Source organism: Acanthochromis polyacanthus, chromosome 9 (assembly GCF_021347895.1).
Source record: "Acanthochromis polyacanthus isolate Apoly-LR-REF ecotype Palm Island chromosome 9, KAUST_Apoly_ChrSc, whole genome shotgun sequence".
In the NCBI taxonomy this organism is placed as follows: Eukaryota; Metazoa; Chordata; class Actinopteri; family Pomacentridae; genus Acanthochromis; species Acanthochromis polyacanthus.
Genome location: NC_067121.1, coordinates 13,426,634 through 13,442,216, shown reverse-complemented (window position 1 = coordinate 13,442,216; position 15,583 = coordinate 13,426,634). Strand labels below are relative to the sequence as shown.

The 15,583-nt window shown below is 41.4% G+C and overlaps 1 protein-coding gene across 4 annotated transcripts in view; it reads left to right on the top strand.

Annotated features, from left to right (window-relative positions):
• Positions 1-15,583, top strand: part of LOC110971125 (E3 ubiquitin-protein ligase RNF31-like) — an 89,273-nt gene that overhangs the window by 9,196 nt on the left and 64,494 nt on the right. For all 4 annotated transcript variants that reach the window (XM_051953323.1, XM_051953321.1, XM_051953322.1 and 1 more), the window contains 9 exons: positions 1,840-1,896; positions 3,397-3,595; positions 5,778-5,940; positions 11,462-11,595; positions 12,057-12,229; positions 12,660-12,893; positions 12,985-13,170; positions 13,296-13,460; positions 13,557-13,742. In XM_051953323.1, coding sequence (XP_051809283.1) covers positions 1,840-1,896; positions 3,397-3,595; positions 5,778-5,940; positions 11,462-11,595; positions 12,057-12,229; positions 12,660-12,893; positions 12,985-13,170; positions 13,296-13,460; positions 13,557-13,742 — 1,497 coding nt within the window. The remainder of the gene's footprint in view (positions 1-1,839; positions 1,897-3,396; positions 3,596-5,777; positions 5,941-11,461; positions 11,596-12,056; positions 12,230-12,659; positions 12,894-12,984; positions 13,171-13,295; positions 13,461-13,556; positions 13,743-15,583) is intronic.

Below are 15,583 nucleotides of genomic sequence, written 5' to 3'. Positions count from 1 at the left end.
GAACCGGCTGTTCTTTGGAAGCCATGCCAAAGAACCAGCTTCCCATCACTACTGTCCTCCTCTCTGTCCCTCACCTCTCCACTCTTTTTTTTGAAGGCAGTACTGCGATGCAATGCAGCGACTTCATTGGTTGAGTAGTGTCATGTGGGATGACTGAACTCATATGTAATTGGTCTGTGTGTTTCCTGAGTTGATATAAACCAATGATAAATCCTGGAAAGCTGCGCCGGTAACATAGAAGCGACCTGTCAATTTTAGACCCCGAAAGGCTAGGTTATACTTTCCACATGAACGAGCCATGCAGAAATGAGCGGCACGGAAATCCGTAAGAGAGAACGTGCTTGCATTTATACTCCGTGTGGCATCTGTTCCCGAACTGCAGGGGGCGGTGTATCTCAAACACATGTCTACCTGGTCTCCTCCAGTACTAAACTAGAGAAGAAGAAGTTTGCCATTGTTTACACCACTTACAACATGGCATTTTACAGAATAAAAACATTTCAGAAGTTAGTTTTAATTTCACACTATGAATTGCTCATAACCCAGTTGTGACGCTGATCTCTGTGTGATGAATCGTATAAGTTCCCGGATTTCTAGACTTCAGCTACGAGTAGGTCCTGGTCCTCTGCCATTTTTTTCCACACGGCTCCATCTGTGTAGTTTGAAAAATGTGGCAGTGCATTGCGCGGAATATTTCCGCATGAGAAGGACCGCTCGAGGGGGCGTGGGTTCTAAAATGACGCAATTTTCCGCATGAAGCCCCACGGACCTCGCGGACATGGAAAGCATAAAACAGGCTTAAGATGGCATCTGGGTCCGGCTCTGGTCCGCCATTTAGTGACCCCTGTTCTAAGCCATACATCTTCCCCAGCCCCATACAACTTCATGGCTTCCTAACACAGAGAAAGCAAATTTATGAACAGGAAAGTAAACGTTATGTCAAAAAACATACTGATACGTATCTTTGCACCTTTTTATTTATTTTTAAGTGGTTATACGGAAATTCGGGACCTTTTCTAGTGGGTATACGCCGTATACCTGCGTATCACATAGACTAAGCCCTCACATTCTCTTTCCCCAACATACTCCTGGTCAGTGTAACCAACAAATTTTTTTTCTTTTTGCTTCATTTGACTCCAGAATTTTCCTCCAGAAGACATTTTCTTTGTCCATGTCATCAGCAGCAAACTTCACTTGAGACTTTATGTGCTGCTTCCACAGGAAGGGCTTCCTTCTTGAAGGACAGACACTGCCATGGCAGTTTAAAACATGCTTGATTGTGGACACTGATACTTGTGTTCCAGTAGCTTTTAATTCATTGCAGAACTGTGTTTTGCTGATTTTTGGTTCACTCTTGACCAAAAGAGTCAAACAAATTAAAATAAGATCAAAGGTATGATTTTTCAAAGCATTAACTTTTAGGGTTTAGCAGTACAATAAACACTTAAAGGTAGATTTATGGCTCTACATTAGCGTCAGTTTCAATAGCTGTCCACATATGCAGAGTGAGGAGTATGGGAAATCAAGTAATGCATAGGCTACAAAGATGCATTTATATGGAGTCAACAAGCCAACAGCAGTTCCCCCTTCCACAGTGACAGTATGTGTACAATGAATGCTAATGGGTTAAAAGGTTGGCTTGAACCAGATATATGTAAAAGAGAAACGTGCATGCTTTTGACACTGGTGCCAAGTGGCAGTATCATTGTATACCATTGTAGTTTGAACCTGCTCCATTTTAATGCACTACTCTGGCATTAGTGTATGCATGCTGCATTGTAACTATTACCTGACTTAAAATGTAAAGAATTTATGATAACTTATCTTGTTTTATCCCAGGAGGCTCATCCACACCCTGAGTTCTATGAGAGAATTATTCCTACACTGAGACACAAGGTAAAATCTATCAGACAACTGTCATATCTGTTAGCTAGTCTATTTCATGTGAATTTTAAAACATTAGCAGACAACATTAAGGGATAAATCAGTACTGACTGTCTGCTCTAGTGCTCACTAAAGATTTGAAGCAGCAATAAGGGTGGGTTTGAAGACCATAATACCTTTTTGATTCCAGTGAAAATTGATAACAGGTTACATCTGCCAAAATTACTTTCCAAGGTTTGCACATTTTTGGCCACATACAGTTTTGCTGGATTGTGCAACTCCCTCTTGACACATTGCAGGAAAATGTTTTACTGACATGACTTTTTATTAGTTTACTGAGAACAATAGTTTTAAGTTGTCATCATTCAAATTGTGGTTATAACCTGAATATATTTTGAAAATGAAACAATTTCAGCAAAATTTGTGCTTATTCATGAATGTGTGTATAAGGAAAAGTTTTGTGGTGTAATAGACCCACGCTACTACACCAGTGGCTAAAAGTCACCTTTGCTAGCTTATGAAAATGTGGGCAACTTTTTGGCCAGTTAGGCACTTATTTCATTTCTGGGCACACATTGGCATTTGTGAGCACCGATGGGGAAATCATACTATTAACTGACTGTCTCAGGAGAACAGGATATAACAGGAAGAGGTACATAAATGCCTGGAATAATAAACCCAACATCTATTAGTCAAGTAAATCTGTCCATTCCCTTCTCCAAATGCGGCAAATGAGACAGACATGAAACAAAATATTTTATTATAATGTTGTCCCAAAGATTCATTTTTCATTATTGTAACTGCTGTGTCATGTATGCCCAACCACACAAATGGCTTGAATATTGATTGTCGGACTGGCCAAAAAGTCTTTCATATTAATTGGACATGATAAGATGATTTAACACTACTCTTTCCTGTGAATGCACAGCAAATGAAAGACACATGGCCGAACACATTTAATTAATTGTTCTGCTACCCATAATGTGATTTAATCTTAAAGTCAGAACACAGTGCACACCAAACACCTACCCAAGTTAATAAAAAAACAGAGTGTGTTAGAAAGAGTTTCAGTGCTCTGAGTAAAATAAGAAAGCAAACGACATTCACTTTGACATGTCAAGTGTCCTTGATTCAGATGGCTACAAAGTCAATTCTGGGCAATTATTTTTCAATTTTTGGGATTTTCAGGCTTGTGCAGAAATTTTTTAGGCTTTATAGTTTTGTATTTATTAAATTTTAGAACCAAAATTGTTAAAGTTCTTTTGTTGTGGCTCTGTCTTTAAATATGAATGGAATCTGAGACTAGTATTATTACTACAAATACTACATACCTTTAATTTTCTTCCTGTTGTTGTCATACTGTGGGTTGATAAGGCAAGCTCTTTATCTTGTTTGATAAAATGCTGGTATTAATTCACCACACTGAGTGAACTGTCTCTTATTTTGAATTTTACAATACCCTGTAGTGCCAGTTCTACAAGTCAAGTTTTTGCTACTCCTTTCCCCTCTTAGGATGTGGGTCTCAACACTGACGCTATGGTCTACACCACTAACTCCAGTTCAGGTCATTCAGACAGCCAGACCAAGTCTTTAGCCCTCCCCCTCCACCATCGCTCCTTCAAAGAGAGCAGACATGGCCACTCCCTAACCACCAACTACCAAGGTCTGAGGTCCATACAGGTCTTTCCCACCTCCTCAGCTAAGCATCCAGGTGAGGAGAGAAATTATTGTTTTTCTGCACAGACAACTTCTGAGGCATGTATGTGTACATGCTGTGAAGAAGAAGAAGAAGAAGGAGAAGAAATGGTCAGGGGATGGATCACTTAACATCCATAGTTACATGTATCTGCTTCTTGGCTCATAAAGATAGTGGGTAAAAAGAATGCAGCAAAGTGTAAGTAAATACAGGAGGACAACTTTACCTGATGTAGTCTTAAATACCACTGCAACTTGGAAGAAGATTTGTTTCCAGTAAGACAAAAACATTCAGCATGTTAGGGGCGGCATAACTCAGTGGGTAGAGTGGCCGTCTCGCAACCGGAGGGTTGCGGTTCGATTCCCCCGGCCTGTCGTGCTCATGTCAAGGTGTCCCTGAGCAAGACACCTAACCTCCAGTTGCTACTGATGGGTCGTGGTTAGCACCTTGCATGGCAACTCCCACCATCAGTGTGTGAATGTGTGTGTGAATGGGTGAATGTGATGTATCATGTATAGCGCTTTGGATAAAAGCGCTATATAAATGCAACCATTTATGTTACAGAAATAGTTTAAAGACAACATAATGAATGTCTTGAAGTGGCCAAGCCAGAGATAGAACCTCAGTCCAGTTGAGAATTTGTAGCTGGACTTTAACAGGCCTCTTTACTCCCAGGGCAGCCTGAGACAAACAATTAAAAATTGCAGTAAAACTGCCGAGTCCAGATGTGCAAAGTTGATTCAGAACTATGCACTTTGTCTCAATGCCAAAATTGTGCCCAAAGATGCATCTACTAAATACGGACTTCTAGGGGGTGAATACTTAAGCAATCACTTACACACGTGGACAAAATTGTTGGTACCCCTCAGTTAAAGAAGGAAAAACCCACAATTCTCACTGAAATCACTTGAAACTCACAAAAGTAACAATAAATAAAAATTTATTGAAAATTAAATAATCAAAAACAGCCATTACTTTTGAATTGTTGATTAACATAATTATTTAAAAAAACAAACTAATGAAACAGGCCTGGACAAAAATGATGGTACCTCTATAAAAGATTGAAAACTATTTGACCAGAGTGACATGATTAACTCAGGTGTGTCATTTAATTGACATCACAGGTGTTTCCAAACTCATAATCAGTCAGTCTGCCTATTTAAAGGGAGACAAGTAGTCACCCTGCTGTTTGGTGAAAAGGTGTGTACCACACTGAACATGGACAACAGAAAGCGAAGGAGAGAATTGTCCCAGGACATCCGAAAAAAAATTATAGACAAACATCTTAAAGGTAAAGGCTATAAGACCATCTCTAAACAGCTTGAAGTTCCTGTGACAACAGTGACTCATATTATTCAGAAGTTCAAGACCCACGGGACAGTAGCCAACCTCCCTGGACGTGGCCGCAAGAGGAAAATTGATGACAAATTGAAGAGACGGATCGTTGGAATTGTATCCAAAGAGCCCAGAGCAACCTCCAAAGAAATTAAAGGTGAACTCCAAGGCCAAGGTACATCAGTGTCAGATCGCACCATTCGTCGTTGTTTGAGCCAAAGTGGACTTCATGGGAGACGACCAAGGAGGACACCACTGCTGAAAAAACTCATAAAAAAGCCAGACTGGAATTTGCAAAAATGCATGTTGACAAGCCACAAAGCTTCTGGGAGAATGTCCTTTGGACAGATGAGACCAAACTGGAGCTTTTTGGTAAGGCACATCAACTCTATGTTCATAGACTCAAAAAGCAAGCATACGAAGAAAAGAACACTGTCCCTACGGTGAAACATGGAGGAGGCTCAGTAATGTATATATATATATTGTTACTTTTGTGAGTTTCAAGTGATTTCAGTGAGAATTGTGGGTTTTTCCTTCTTTAACTGAGGGGTACCAACAATTTTGTCCACGTGTGTATTTTACCTGACATAGTTTTTTTCAGATTCTTGTCAGAAAAGAAAAATTCAATTGGCCATCATTAAATGTCTAATAGCAATGAACGGGAGAAACTTCCAGTGGGGTAAGTGCTTTTAAAGGCATTGTGTATGGACACTGAATTTGTATATTGTATTTGTTCAGTGTATGTTTTGCACATTGTAGCCATACAATATGTGACACTTTGCAAGGTAGTGTTGATTTTGCAATGAATTAGTACAGATTATAGTGACAAAGGAATGTGACAATGTTGTTGTCTTTACTTCAGAGAACTGCACTATTTGTGGACTATTCCGTATCTCTGCCCACTGCCTCACCTGCCTGCAGGGGCTCTGCTCAGAGTGTGACAGACTGTATCACTTGTACCCTGAAAGGGCCAGCCACCGTCGAACAGCTGTCACAGCATCATCCAAAAACAAGAACAGTCACAGGTCAGGACCAGTTGTTCTAGCAATGTAAGCTAATACAACTCGTATCCCAGTAGTCCTGCTCATGGCACTGACTAAGATAATGGTTCACTACAGGTGTGACTGTGGTCATGTGATAAAAGTGAGTTTTAAGAAGATACTGAGAAGAGGATACTGAGTTTGCCTCACTGAGATCCTTACTTTTCCTGCTGGTGGATCTCAGGCTGCGATCAGGCTCATGAGGAATTAGCAGTTCCTTAGTCGAGGCAGGAGCCAGGTTATTCAAGGCTTTGAAAAGGAGGTAAAATCAATTCTAAATCTCACAGGTAGCCAGTGAAGGGCAGCAAGGACTAGCCTGGAAGCATCGTGGATTAGTTACAGCCTTTGAATATTGCGTTTGCTGATACCAGAGTAAAGTGCATTGCAATAGTCGAGCCTGGTGGAAATAAAAGCATAAAAAATTGTTTTGAAAAGTGGAGGAGAAAGGACAGCTTGGATTTTTGTTAATTGTCTCAGTTGAGTGAAGCCAGATTGTACAACTTTGATCACCTGTGCATCGAAAGAAAGCTCTGGATCAAAAATAACACCTTCACTGATGCTTCTGCTTCAGAAACTGATTACAGTGTTGTGGACCACTGTATCAAATGCTGAGCTGAGGTCAAGGAGCATTAAAATTTAAGACAAGCTAGAATTGGCGGAAAACAGATTGTCAGAAATTTTGACTACAGCCTTCTCTGTGCTACGGAGGCTACGAAAACCTTTCAACTTTTCAAAAACCTGGCTCTCATTCGTAAAAGCAATTAGCTGAGTGCCACAATTTATTCTAAAATCTTAGATGAACAATGGTAACTTCAAGATGGGTCTAATATCTTTACACAATGGGTGAGTTCAGTTGGCTGATTAGCCTGACTACAGTTTTTCTCAATTGATAAGACACTGTTCCTGAAAAATAGCACACGTCTCAACACACTGCACACTTTTTTTTTTTATTTGAACAGAATTCACAAAGCACTGCACACTTGTGTCAGAAGCACACTTTATTGTCAAAATCTGAACTTTTTTTTCAAAATTAAGACACACAAAGCAAACCCAGGACACTGCACTGCTAAATACAGAACATTCTTCTCTCACTGTGTTTTCACATGAAGTGTAAAAAAATAATACAGTCCTCAGAAATGACAACTTAAAGACAAATGCATCCTATAAAAAATTGGAAGGGGCCACTACAGTGCTTGACTGTAAATTTCAAAATAAAAATAATGTTAAACAAAATAAAATACAGCACTGTATTGTACACAGTACACTATGCAAATATTTACACCATGTCTGCATCAATTCTTTCAGTCTGGTCAGGCCACAATACCTCATCAACATCACAAGCTGTGTTTTCTCTGGAAAGAAAGACCTAGTGTGTCTGAGCCAGCCCTGACCTGCATCAGCAGAAACAACACCACATGCCAAGACCATTGATTGCAAGAGATTTTCCCAAAGTATGGCTGCTGCTCATATACCTTCCACCTCCACATAGAGAAGAATTTCTTCTATAGGATTCAGAAAGGGATATGGCGGCAGAAAAACCACAATAACCCAATGTTAGGAACGCGGTGTTTTGGTGAGGCAGACAGACAGGTGAGTGAATTATGAAAGGTTTAATATATGTTAAATGAACAGAGAATAATCCAAACGGGAGGCACGGGGTGAGACTGGACACAGGACTGGGGACCTCTCGGGGGCTGGACTAGAGACAGGACTGGACTCGGGATTGGGGACCCCTCCGGGGGTGAGACTGGACACGGGACTGGGGACCTCTCGGGGGGCTGGAATAGAGACAGGACTGGACTCGGGATAGGGGATAGGTCACGCCCCTTCAAGGCTGCCGAGAAGGCTCTATGCCCCTTCACGGATTCAAGGGAGGCATTATGCCTCATCAAGGACTCGGGGGAGGCGCTATGCCTCATCAAGGACTCGGGGGAGCCGTTATGCCTCATCAAGGCTGCCGAGGAGGTGTTACGCACCCTTAAGACTGCCGAGGAGGCTTTATGGCTCTTCAAGGATCCAAGGAGGGCTTTACGCCTCTTTAAGGATCCAGGGGAGGCTTTTTGCCTCTTTAAAGCTGCAGGTGAGACGGGAACAACTAAAGCGGGGAGAGGTGGCTCACGTTATCCAGGGGGAATCGGGAGACGACGCGGGGATGGGGCTGAGGAGAGCCGGTGGCGGAGCTGTGGCAGAGACGGTGGGGCAAGCAGAAACAGAGCAGATGGGGTGGGGGGGTGGGGGTGCAGAGCGGAGGCGGGGAGACGAGCAGACGGGGTTCCAGGATGAAGCAGGGGAAGACGGAGCAGGCGAGGAAGTCCAAGGTCCGGGGAAGAGAGACAGAGCTTGACCAGAGGTGTGCATACGACGGGGAACCGCAGGAAATGACCCAGCATGGAGCCGAGGAGAGAGCCAGGCTTTATTCTCCGTTGATGGCTGATTGAGAGCAGCCATGCTCCTCCGCATCTGCTCGTTATCAGTCTGAGTGTGGAGCAGAAGAGGGAGGGGCCTTGACACCCAAATGTTTATATTGAACCATTCCCATATCAATAGTCCTCTATGAAAACTAACATTGTCCCAGATGTATTCATGTGGCCTGTTATCAGAATTGAACTGAAAAACTCTCTGGAACAAACACAAAACACAGAAAAAGTCAATCATGGACTCCTTCTGTAATTTTATGAGCACTTGTGAAGCATAATTATACATTAGATTTTTACAGTATTCTCAGAACATTTCTGACTGCTTGTATTGTTCCAGTAATTGTCACCGAAGAGAAACATTTCCATACCATGTAAAGTAAGCCACAATAAACCTGAAACAATTTACTTTGGGCACCATCCTAACCATCTGCTGATTTCAACAACAGATTGCATTCTGAACAGCTAATACTGTTGCCCAGCAGGTTTTATAGTGTGCAGTTCATTGGCAAAAGTGTTTTCAGTTTTGACCTGTTGTGTCACAGTTTTTCCTCTATTGCTAAGACACATTCCTGGAAAGCTGCTCTCCTTTTCCCTAAACTGTGAACACAAAACCCAATTTTCAAGGTACATTCACAAAACCTCTGACTCTTCTTGCAAAACCAAACTTTCACCCCAAAACAGTTCAATCTGTGCTCAAAACTGATCTATGCTGTCAAATCATGCCTCAAGTCAATCTAAATTAAATACTCCGAGTAGTCACTAAACACTACATAGAAAAAAAAACACAATGCTCAGGACATGAAGCGGTAGAAATAAATGTTTATTTAGGCTAAATCCATGTTGCAAAACAAGATACTTGGGCATTTGGAACACTTGTACATAGAAAAAAAGAATTTGCAAAAAAACAGAAATCCTGTGCATTTACATGTAGCACTTGTATGTAAAAATAAAACACAGAAATATACAAATGAAGCACAAAGAAAAGAAGTGCATTACTCTGCCACAGCATCATTTCTCCATACTGGGTCAGGCCACAGGACTTCAACTACATCACAGGACACATTTTCTCTGGCCAGGCAACGGGAGAAAAAGCCCCTGGCATGCCGTATCCATGCTCCTCTTCTTACATTTCTGTCCATTTTAGTGTCTCACAAACCAGTGCTCTGGCTTGTATGTACCCTCACATCATTAGCCACAAATGTGATCAATTTTGAGTTGTGTTCAACCGGTGACGCCTGAGCTTTTAACGGTGTTTGACTTTTGCCACCTGCGTTACGATTTGGGGGGCGGAGAACCCTGGCACTGACAGACAGTTTCAGTGGTTATAATGAAAAAAGGGCTTTTATTACAAAAACTCCAAAACTCAAATATTGTGACTAGAACTGGGGAAGGCAGGACAGAAACCAAACTAACAAAGGCTGTAGCACAGAAAGCTCAACATAACCACAACTGAGGGGAGGTACTCACAAACTAGGGGAAACTGCAAACCAAAGGAACAAAACAGGCTGAGATTAATCCAGAGTCCATGGGGAAAGATCCATGAAGGGGGAAACCAAAAGAGTCCAAAAACTGAAGTAATCCAGAAGGGTAGTCAAGGACGGCATAGGGGTCTGTAAGGCAATGTTCCAGCGCAGAGTGAGGGGAGCAGAGGGCTTTTAAGGCAGAGGAGGGGAGCAGGTGAGTGGAGTTTGACTGATTAATCCCAGCTGAAGCCCATGCAGCACTCAGCTGTCAGCCAGAGGGCGAGCGGCCGGGAGAGAGATAGAGAAGGAGAGGACAACAGGGCAAGAAGCTGGAGTGGTACCATGACAACCTGTGCTCACCATTATGCAACACAGGTGCAGCACAATGACAATGTGTTAACAAGATGCGTCTAAACAGGTGAAAAGTGCTTATGGTTTTGCCAAAAGACTGACTGATTCAATAAGTGGGTTCAGGCAACTGAGAATTTGGTTCAGACAATAGAGTTTAGTGTTTTAGCAATTGAGGAAAACTAATTGTGACAGCAGTGTTGGAACAGTGTCCCAATTCTGGTTCCGAGTGTTCACCTTTTGAAAAATCTGTGCTATGAGTGAAAAAGTGTGTTCAAATGAGCAAAAAACATGTTCAGTCTTTTGCAAAAAAGAGTGCAAGAGTTTTTGAAACTGTGTGCAAGCCATGAATAGTGTCGAAAATTAGGACAGCAGAGTCCTGTTTTTGAGAAATGTGTGCAGTCAGTTGATGGCTGTGTGTAGTGAATGGAATTTAGTGTCTTATCAATTGAGAAAAACTGTAATACAGATTTAACTGTTATAAAGAGGATTCTGGGATTATGACCATGATTTATGTTGAGTTTGGAAAAAATATGCATTTCTTGCTTCTTTGATTTTATGCTGGTCAGATGTTTTTTTTCACATTCTCTCTGCCTTCTTACAATGACTCTTTATACTCCATACTTCCTTGTTTATCCAGGGAAGAAATCCTGGAGCTAAAATCAGAACCATGGGTTGCTGATGACTCAATGTGAGATAGAACGAGGCTCAGGGAAGACATTTTCCCCAAGTGGTTAGAGTGAGGTTAGGGGGTAGAGAGAACACAATAGCAGATAGAGAAGAGACAAGCATTGCATAAGAGAACAAAAATACCTTGAAAGCCAGTGAGACCAGTAACTGCTGACCAGAAACCTGTTGCCCCAGATCCAAAGATAGCTGCAGAGAGAACAAACACAAACTGAAGGAGAGAGAAGACACAAAGTTAATAACATGCAATGGTGGCATATAATTGTATGGAGAGAGAATAAGAGTTGATTTCACAACGGAGAAGCCTGATAACTGAAGGCTCTGCCAATCTACTTCTGGAATCTCTGGGAAACACAAATGAACCTGTCATCTGAGTGCAACGTGCTTTATTGGGACAATATGGTCCAATAAGGTCTTTAACATAGTGGGGCTTGGTCATGTAAGGAGATGGATTTCATTTTACAGGTAGCTGATCACAGCCAAATTTTGTGACAGTTTAAACATAAATAAATTAAAATAATTACAAATGAGAGCTAGCATAACTATCAGAAGTATGTGAACAGTATAGCAGTCCCTCTTCCTCTGTTTCAGGTCTTCCACATGGCGTTGCCTTCACTGTACTAAAGTCAACTCTGTCCAGGATGTGCTATGTGAGCAGTGTGAGCGCCCTCGACTAGAATCCACCAGCTTTAAAGGAGATGAATGTCAGCCTGCCACTGTCTCTGGTCTGTGCTGTTTTTTTGTGCTTCCCACAGCTGCAATCATCCCAATCATTATCTACATTTTTTAATTCTACTTTTGGGTTTCTTCCTTAACATAAAAAAATAAATAAATAAAAACAAGTCAATCTGTAAATCTGACATTTATCTTTAGTCACCACTGCTGCTGACAAAGTGGAGAAAGTTTAACAACTTTCTCCACTTTGTCATTTAAAAATCCATATAATAAAAGAATGCAATTTATGCAGTGTGTTATGATAATTCCTGTGTTTTTTTGCAATTGAAATGAATAATACGTGTTTATTAAACTGTTTAGACTGTCTTGATTTCAGGCCAAGTTATAAACCTCTCAGGAGCTTAATCACTGTCTTTACTCTTGTGTAAAGACAGTGAATCTGTGAAATACCTGCAGGGAGCTTCATTTCAGTCACATGAACAGAATGAACTGATGTATGGATTTTTCTCAGAATGGCAGTGTAAGAGCTGTACCATGGTGAATGCAGCCAGCAGTATTTTATGTGAAGTGTGTGAAAGACCTCGCTTGGCCACACGCCCTCCAGTGACCCCTTCACACCCACCAATCACCCCACCGAGACCACCAGCACCAGTACTTGGAATGCCCGGGGATCCTGACAGTCAGGTCAGTAGGTCAGTTAAGTCTGTGTGTGTGTATCAATATTGTAGGTAAGAGAAAATGTATTGTCTTATTCTCAGCAGTGAGATTGCAAGATAGCCAGCTAAAAGAGCATGTCAGATTTCTGCACTTCTTGCTCTTAATAGTCAGACAGATAATGTTTTTTCTATCCAGCATAGAAGAGAATTGCATATGGGATGGATGTCTCAATGACCAGCATGATCCTAGAGGAAAGTTTAGAGCAAGGAAAACCTATTATAATTTTCACATGGGTATCTGACTGGGGTTTTAATCCAGACTTGAAAAATTGTGGTCCATTCTTTAAGATATTAGCAATGTTATATAGCAGGTGTTGCAAAACAGTTTTAACTTTGGTGTAGTTCCTGACACTCTTCTTCTCTTTCTCTCTGTATGTCTGTGTGTCGTTTTGCTCCAGTGGGTGTGCCAGTTCTGTACCTATCTTAACTACTCTCCTGCAACAGTGTGTGAGATGTGTGACCTGGCTCGTCCAGAGCCTGCACCACTGCCTGTGAAGCTCCGCCCTCCCTCTCCTGTCAGACGGGTCCCTGCCCTACCAATCAAACGCAAAGAGGTGGTCCCTGCAGACCTGGATTCCTGGAGGCAAAAACTGATGAAGGAGGAAGGGCTGAAGCTAATTCAGCTAATTAGAGCAAGTCGCCTTCATCACCTCTCTTTACCCCTAGATCTAGACTTCATTAGCATCTGTATTTAAATCTGTATGTCCTTTAAATCTGTGTCAGGATGGGGAGAAGAAAGGAGTGAGCCCAGAGGAGGTGTACACAAGCATGAGGGTTGCAGGGGACCACAGCACCCTACCCTGCAATTGGTTAAAGACGGAGCTTCCTCTGCTTTTAGACCAGATCAGGATGTTGGTGGCAACATCATCCATTCAGTCTGTTTCTGACAAGACTGTAACGGAACACACAGTCAGTATGCTTCTCTTATTGCAAATTAAAGTATGTTTAATCATGAAAATCAAACCTTTGCATGTACTCCTTTCACTGTCACTGTGAGGGGTGTTTTCTGTTAGTGATTTGCTGTGCTCAAACAGACCAAGTCATCTGAAGCTCCTGCTGAAGATGCTGGGAAAGAGTTAGACCTGACAGAAACAGAAAGTGTCCAGCTGTCCAGAGCAGAAGCCAAGCAGGCATGGCTAATAGCAGGAGGTGACACTGAAAGAGCTGCCAGACAAGCTCTGAGAGACAGACTTGCCAAGGTGACAAATATGACTATATAATATGTTTCGAGATGTGTAAAAGATATATCTTCCATTTGACTAAAAATGTTGTCATCTTTTAACCTATCCCCTCAGGTGAAAGAACTCTTTTCATTGGGCTTCAGTGATGAAGCTCAGTGTCATGATGTTTTGAGGCAGAGTGGTGGTGAGGTGAGAGGGGCTTTAGCCCTACTGCAGCGACCCCTCCTAGAATCTTTTCACAAATGCATTTGGAGTGACAAGCCTGAACCTCCCATAGATATCAATCTTCCTGACAGACAGGTAAGACCACAGACTGTAAGTAGCAATTTGTGATGCCACCCACTGATTTACACTGAGGCCATCTTGAAGCAGAGAGCTCTAGTTTATGCCCTCTTAAAATATTAGAACAATTAATTCCACTTTTGAGAGAATTACTGTTCGAACAGCATAAACACTGTGTATCTCTTGGTCTAGTTCAGTAGACACAACCAATGTGGACAACTGACTTAAAAGATGTCCAGAATATGATCACAGACATCTTCAGGAAAGAGGCCACAACTGCTGTGTGCCTAATTTCAAGCCACTCCTTAACTTGAGACAATGCCAGGAGTGTGTTATTCTTGTCTATCAGCACTGTCCCTCATTCCTTGATTTGGCGTCTAGCCTTCTCTTCCAGCTTCTCTTCTCTTCCAGTTCATTTGTTTGTTTGATATTGGTAATAGGGATTTTGAGTAGAGCTGTGTCAACACCTGCAAGCATCTCTTATGAAGGGACATTGTCAGTGAGCCAGTGTAGTCTTATTCAGGGGTTAACTTTGCTTAGCCTGTCCACAATTTTCAAAACTTAGTCCTGCAGATACAAGTGTCATGCCTGGTGGTGGGGTGGCATCAGGTTTGTTGGCACTACTCTCCTCTGCTACTGGGTTTTGGATAGTGTCTCCTTGTTTAGGAGCATTCCTATTTAGTTGAAACTTTCTAGTTCCAACTGAAACAAAAAAGATGTTCCTCTTTCTGTCAGAGCATTCTTCATCTTGGTCAGTGTGGCGATGGGAGACAATTGTGAACAACTCTTAGTTTTTTGTCATTGAATGACTGAAGCATATGTGTCTTTGTCAGACAAATACAATCATACATTTTATTTCTTTCTTTCAAAGATATATTATAGGTGTTCTGAAATATGACAAAATCTGCAGGGTTAAAAAATATATAGACAGCAATGCTAATATTTGGTTATACAGGTCAGGTCAGGTTACTTTATTTGTACCCATAGGTAGATTTGTTTTGCAGTCCATGAGATTACACCGCCCATACATAAAACAATAAAAACAAGATAAAAACAAAGTTTAACAATTGAGGCAAACATTTAACAATAAACATTAAATGTGAAATATTAAATATAAAAGTATTAAAATATTTAAAGTGCTCCAGGTTCTATCATCACAGCAAACATAAGCATAAAGAACATAAAAAACATAAAAAGGTGGGGTACACGTACACATATTGGTTGCAGAGGCAACCTCCATTAAGATCAAAATTAAAAGAATTAAAAAAATCTAAAAAGGTAAGTAAAATTGCAAGTAAAACAAAGTGCAAATGCATGAGCAGATAAATACTTGTGTGCAAATAGACTACGATTTATTTAGCTCAGCAATGGCGGCAGGGACAAAACTAGTCTTATAATGCTTCGCTCTACACTTTGGAATGAGGTACCTCCGTCCAGAGGGGAGAAGCTGGAATTCACCGTGAAGAGGGTGGGAGTCATCATTTAAAGCAGAGTTTGCAGTCCTCTGCAACTGGTTAATGTACAGGGATGCTGGATAGAGCAGAGGCTCCCCAATGACACGACTCGCCCACTTTACTACCAGACTCAAGGAATTTTTGTCTTTTATAGACGTTTGATTGAACCAAGCCACCAAGGAAAAAGACAGGACTGACTCAATAAAAGCGTGATAGAACATAATCATAAGTTTTCTATCAACATGAAAGTGCGACAGTTTCCTTAAACAATATAAACGCTGGTGAGCCTTCTTACACACCGCTTCACAGTTAGCTTCAAAGCACAGTTTTGAATCAATGATTGTACCAAGGTATTTATATGACTGTACACACTCAATTGTCTGACCTTTGATTGAGGATAAGCAG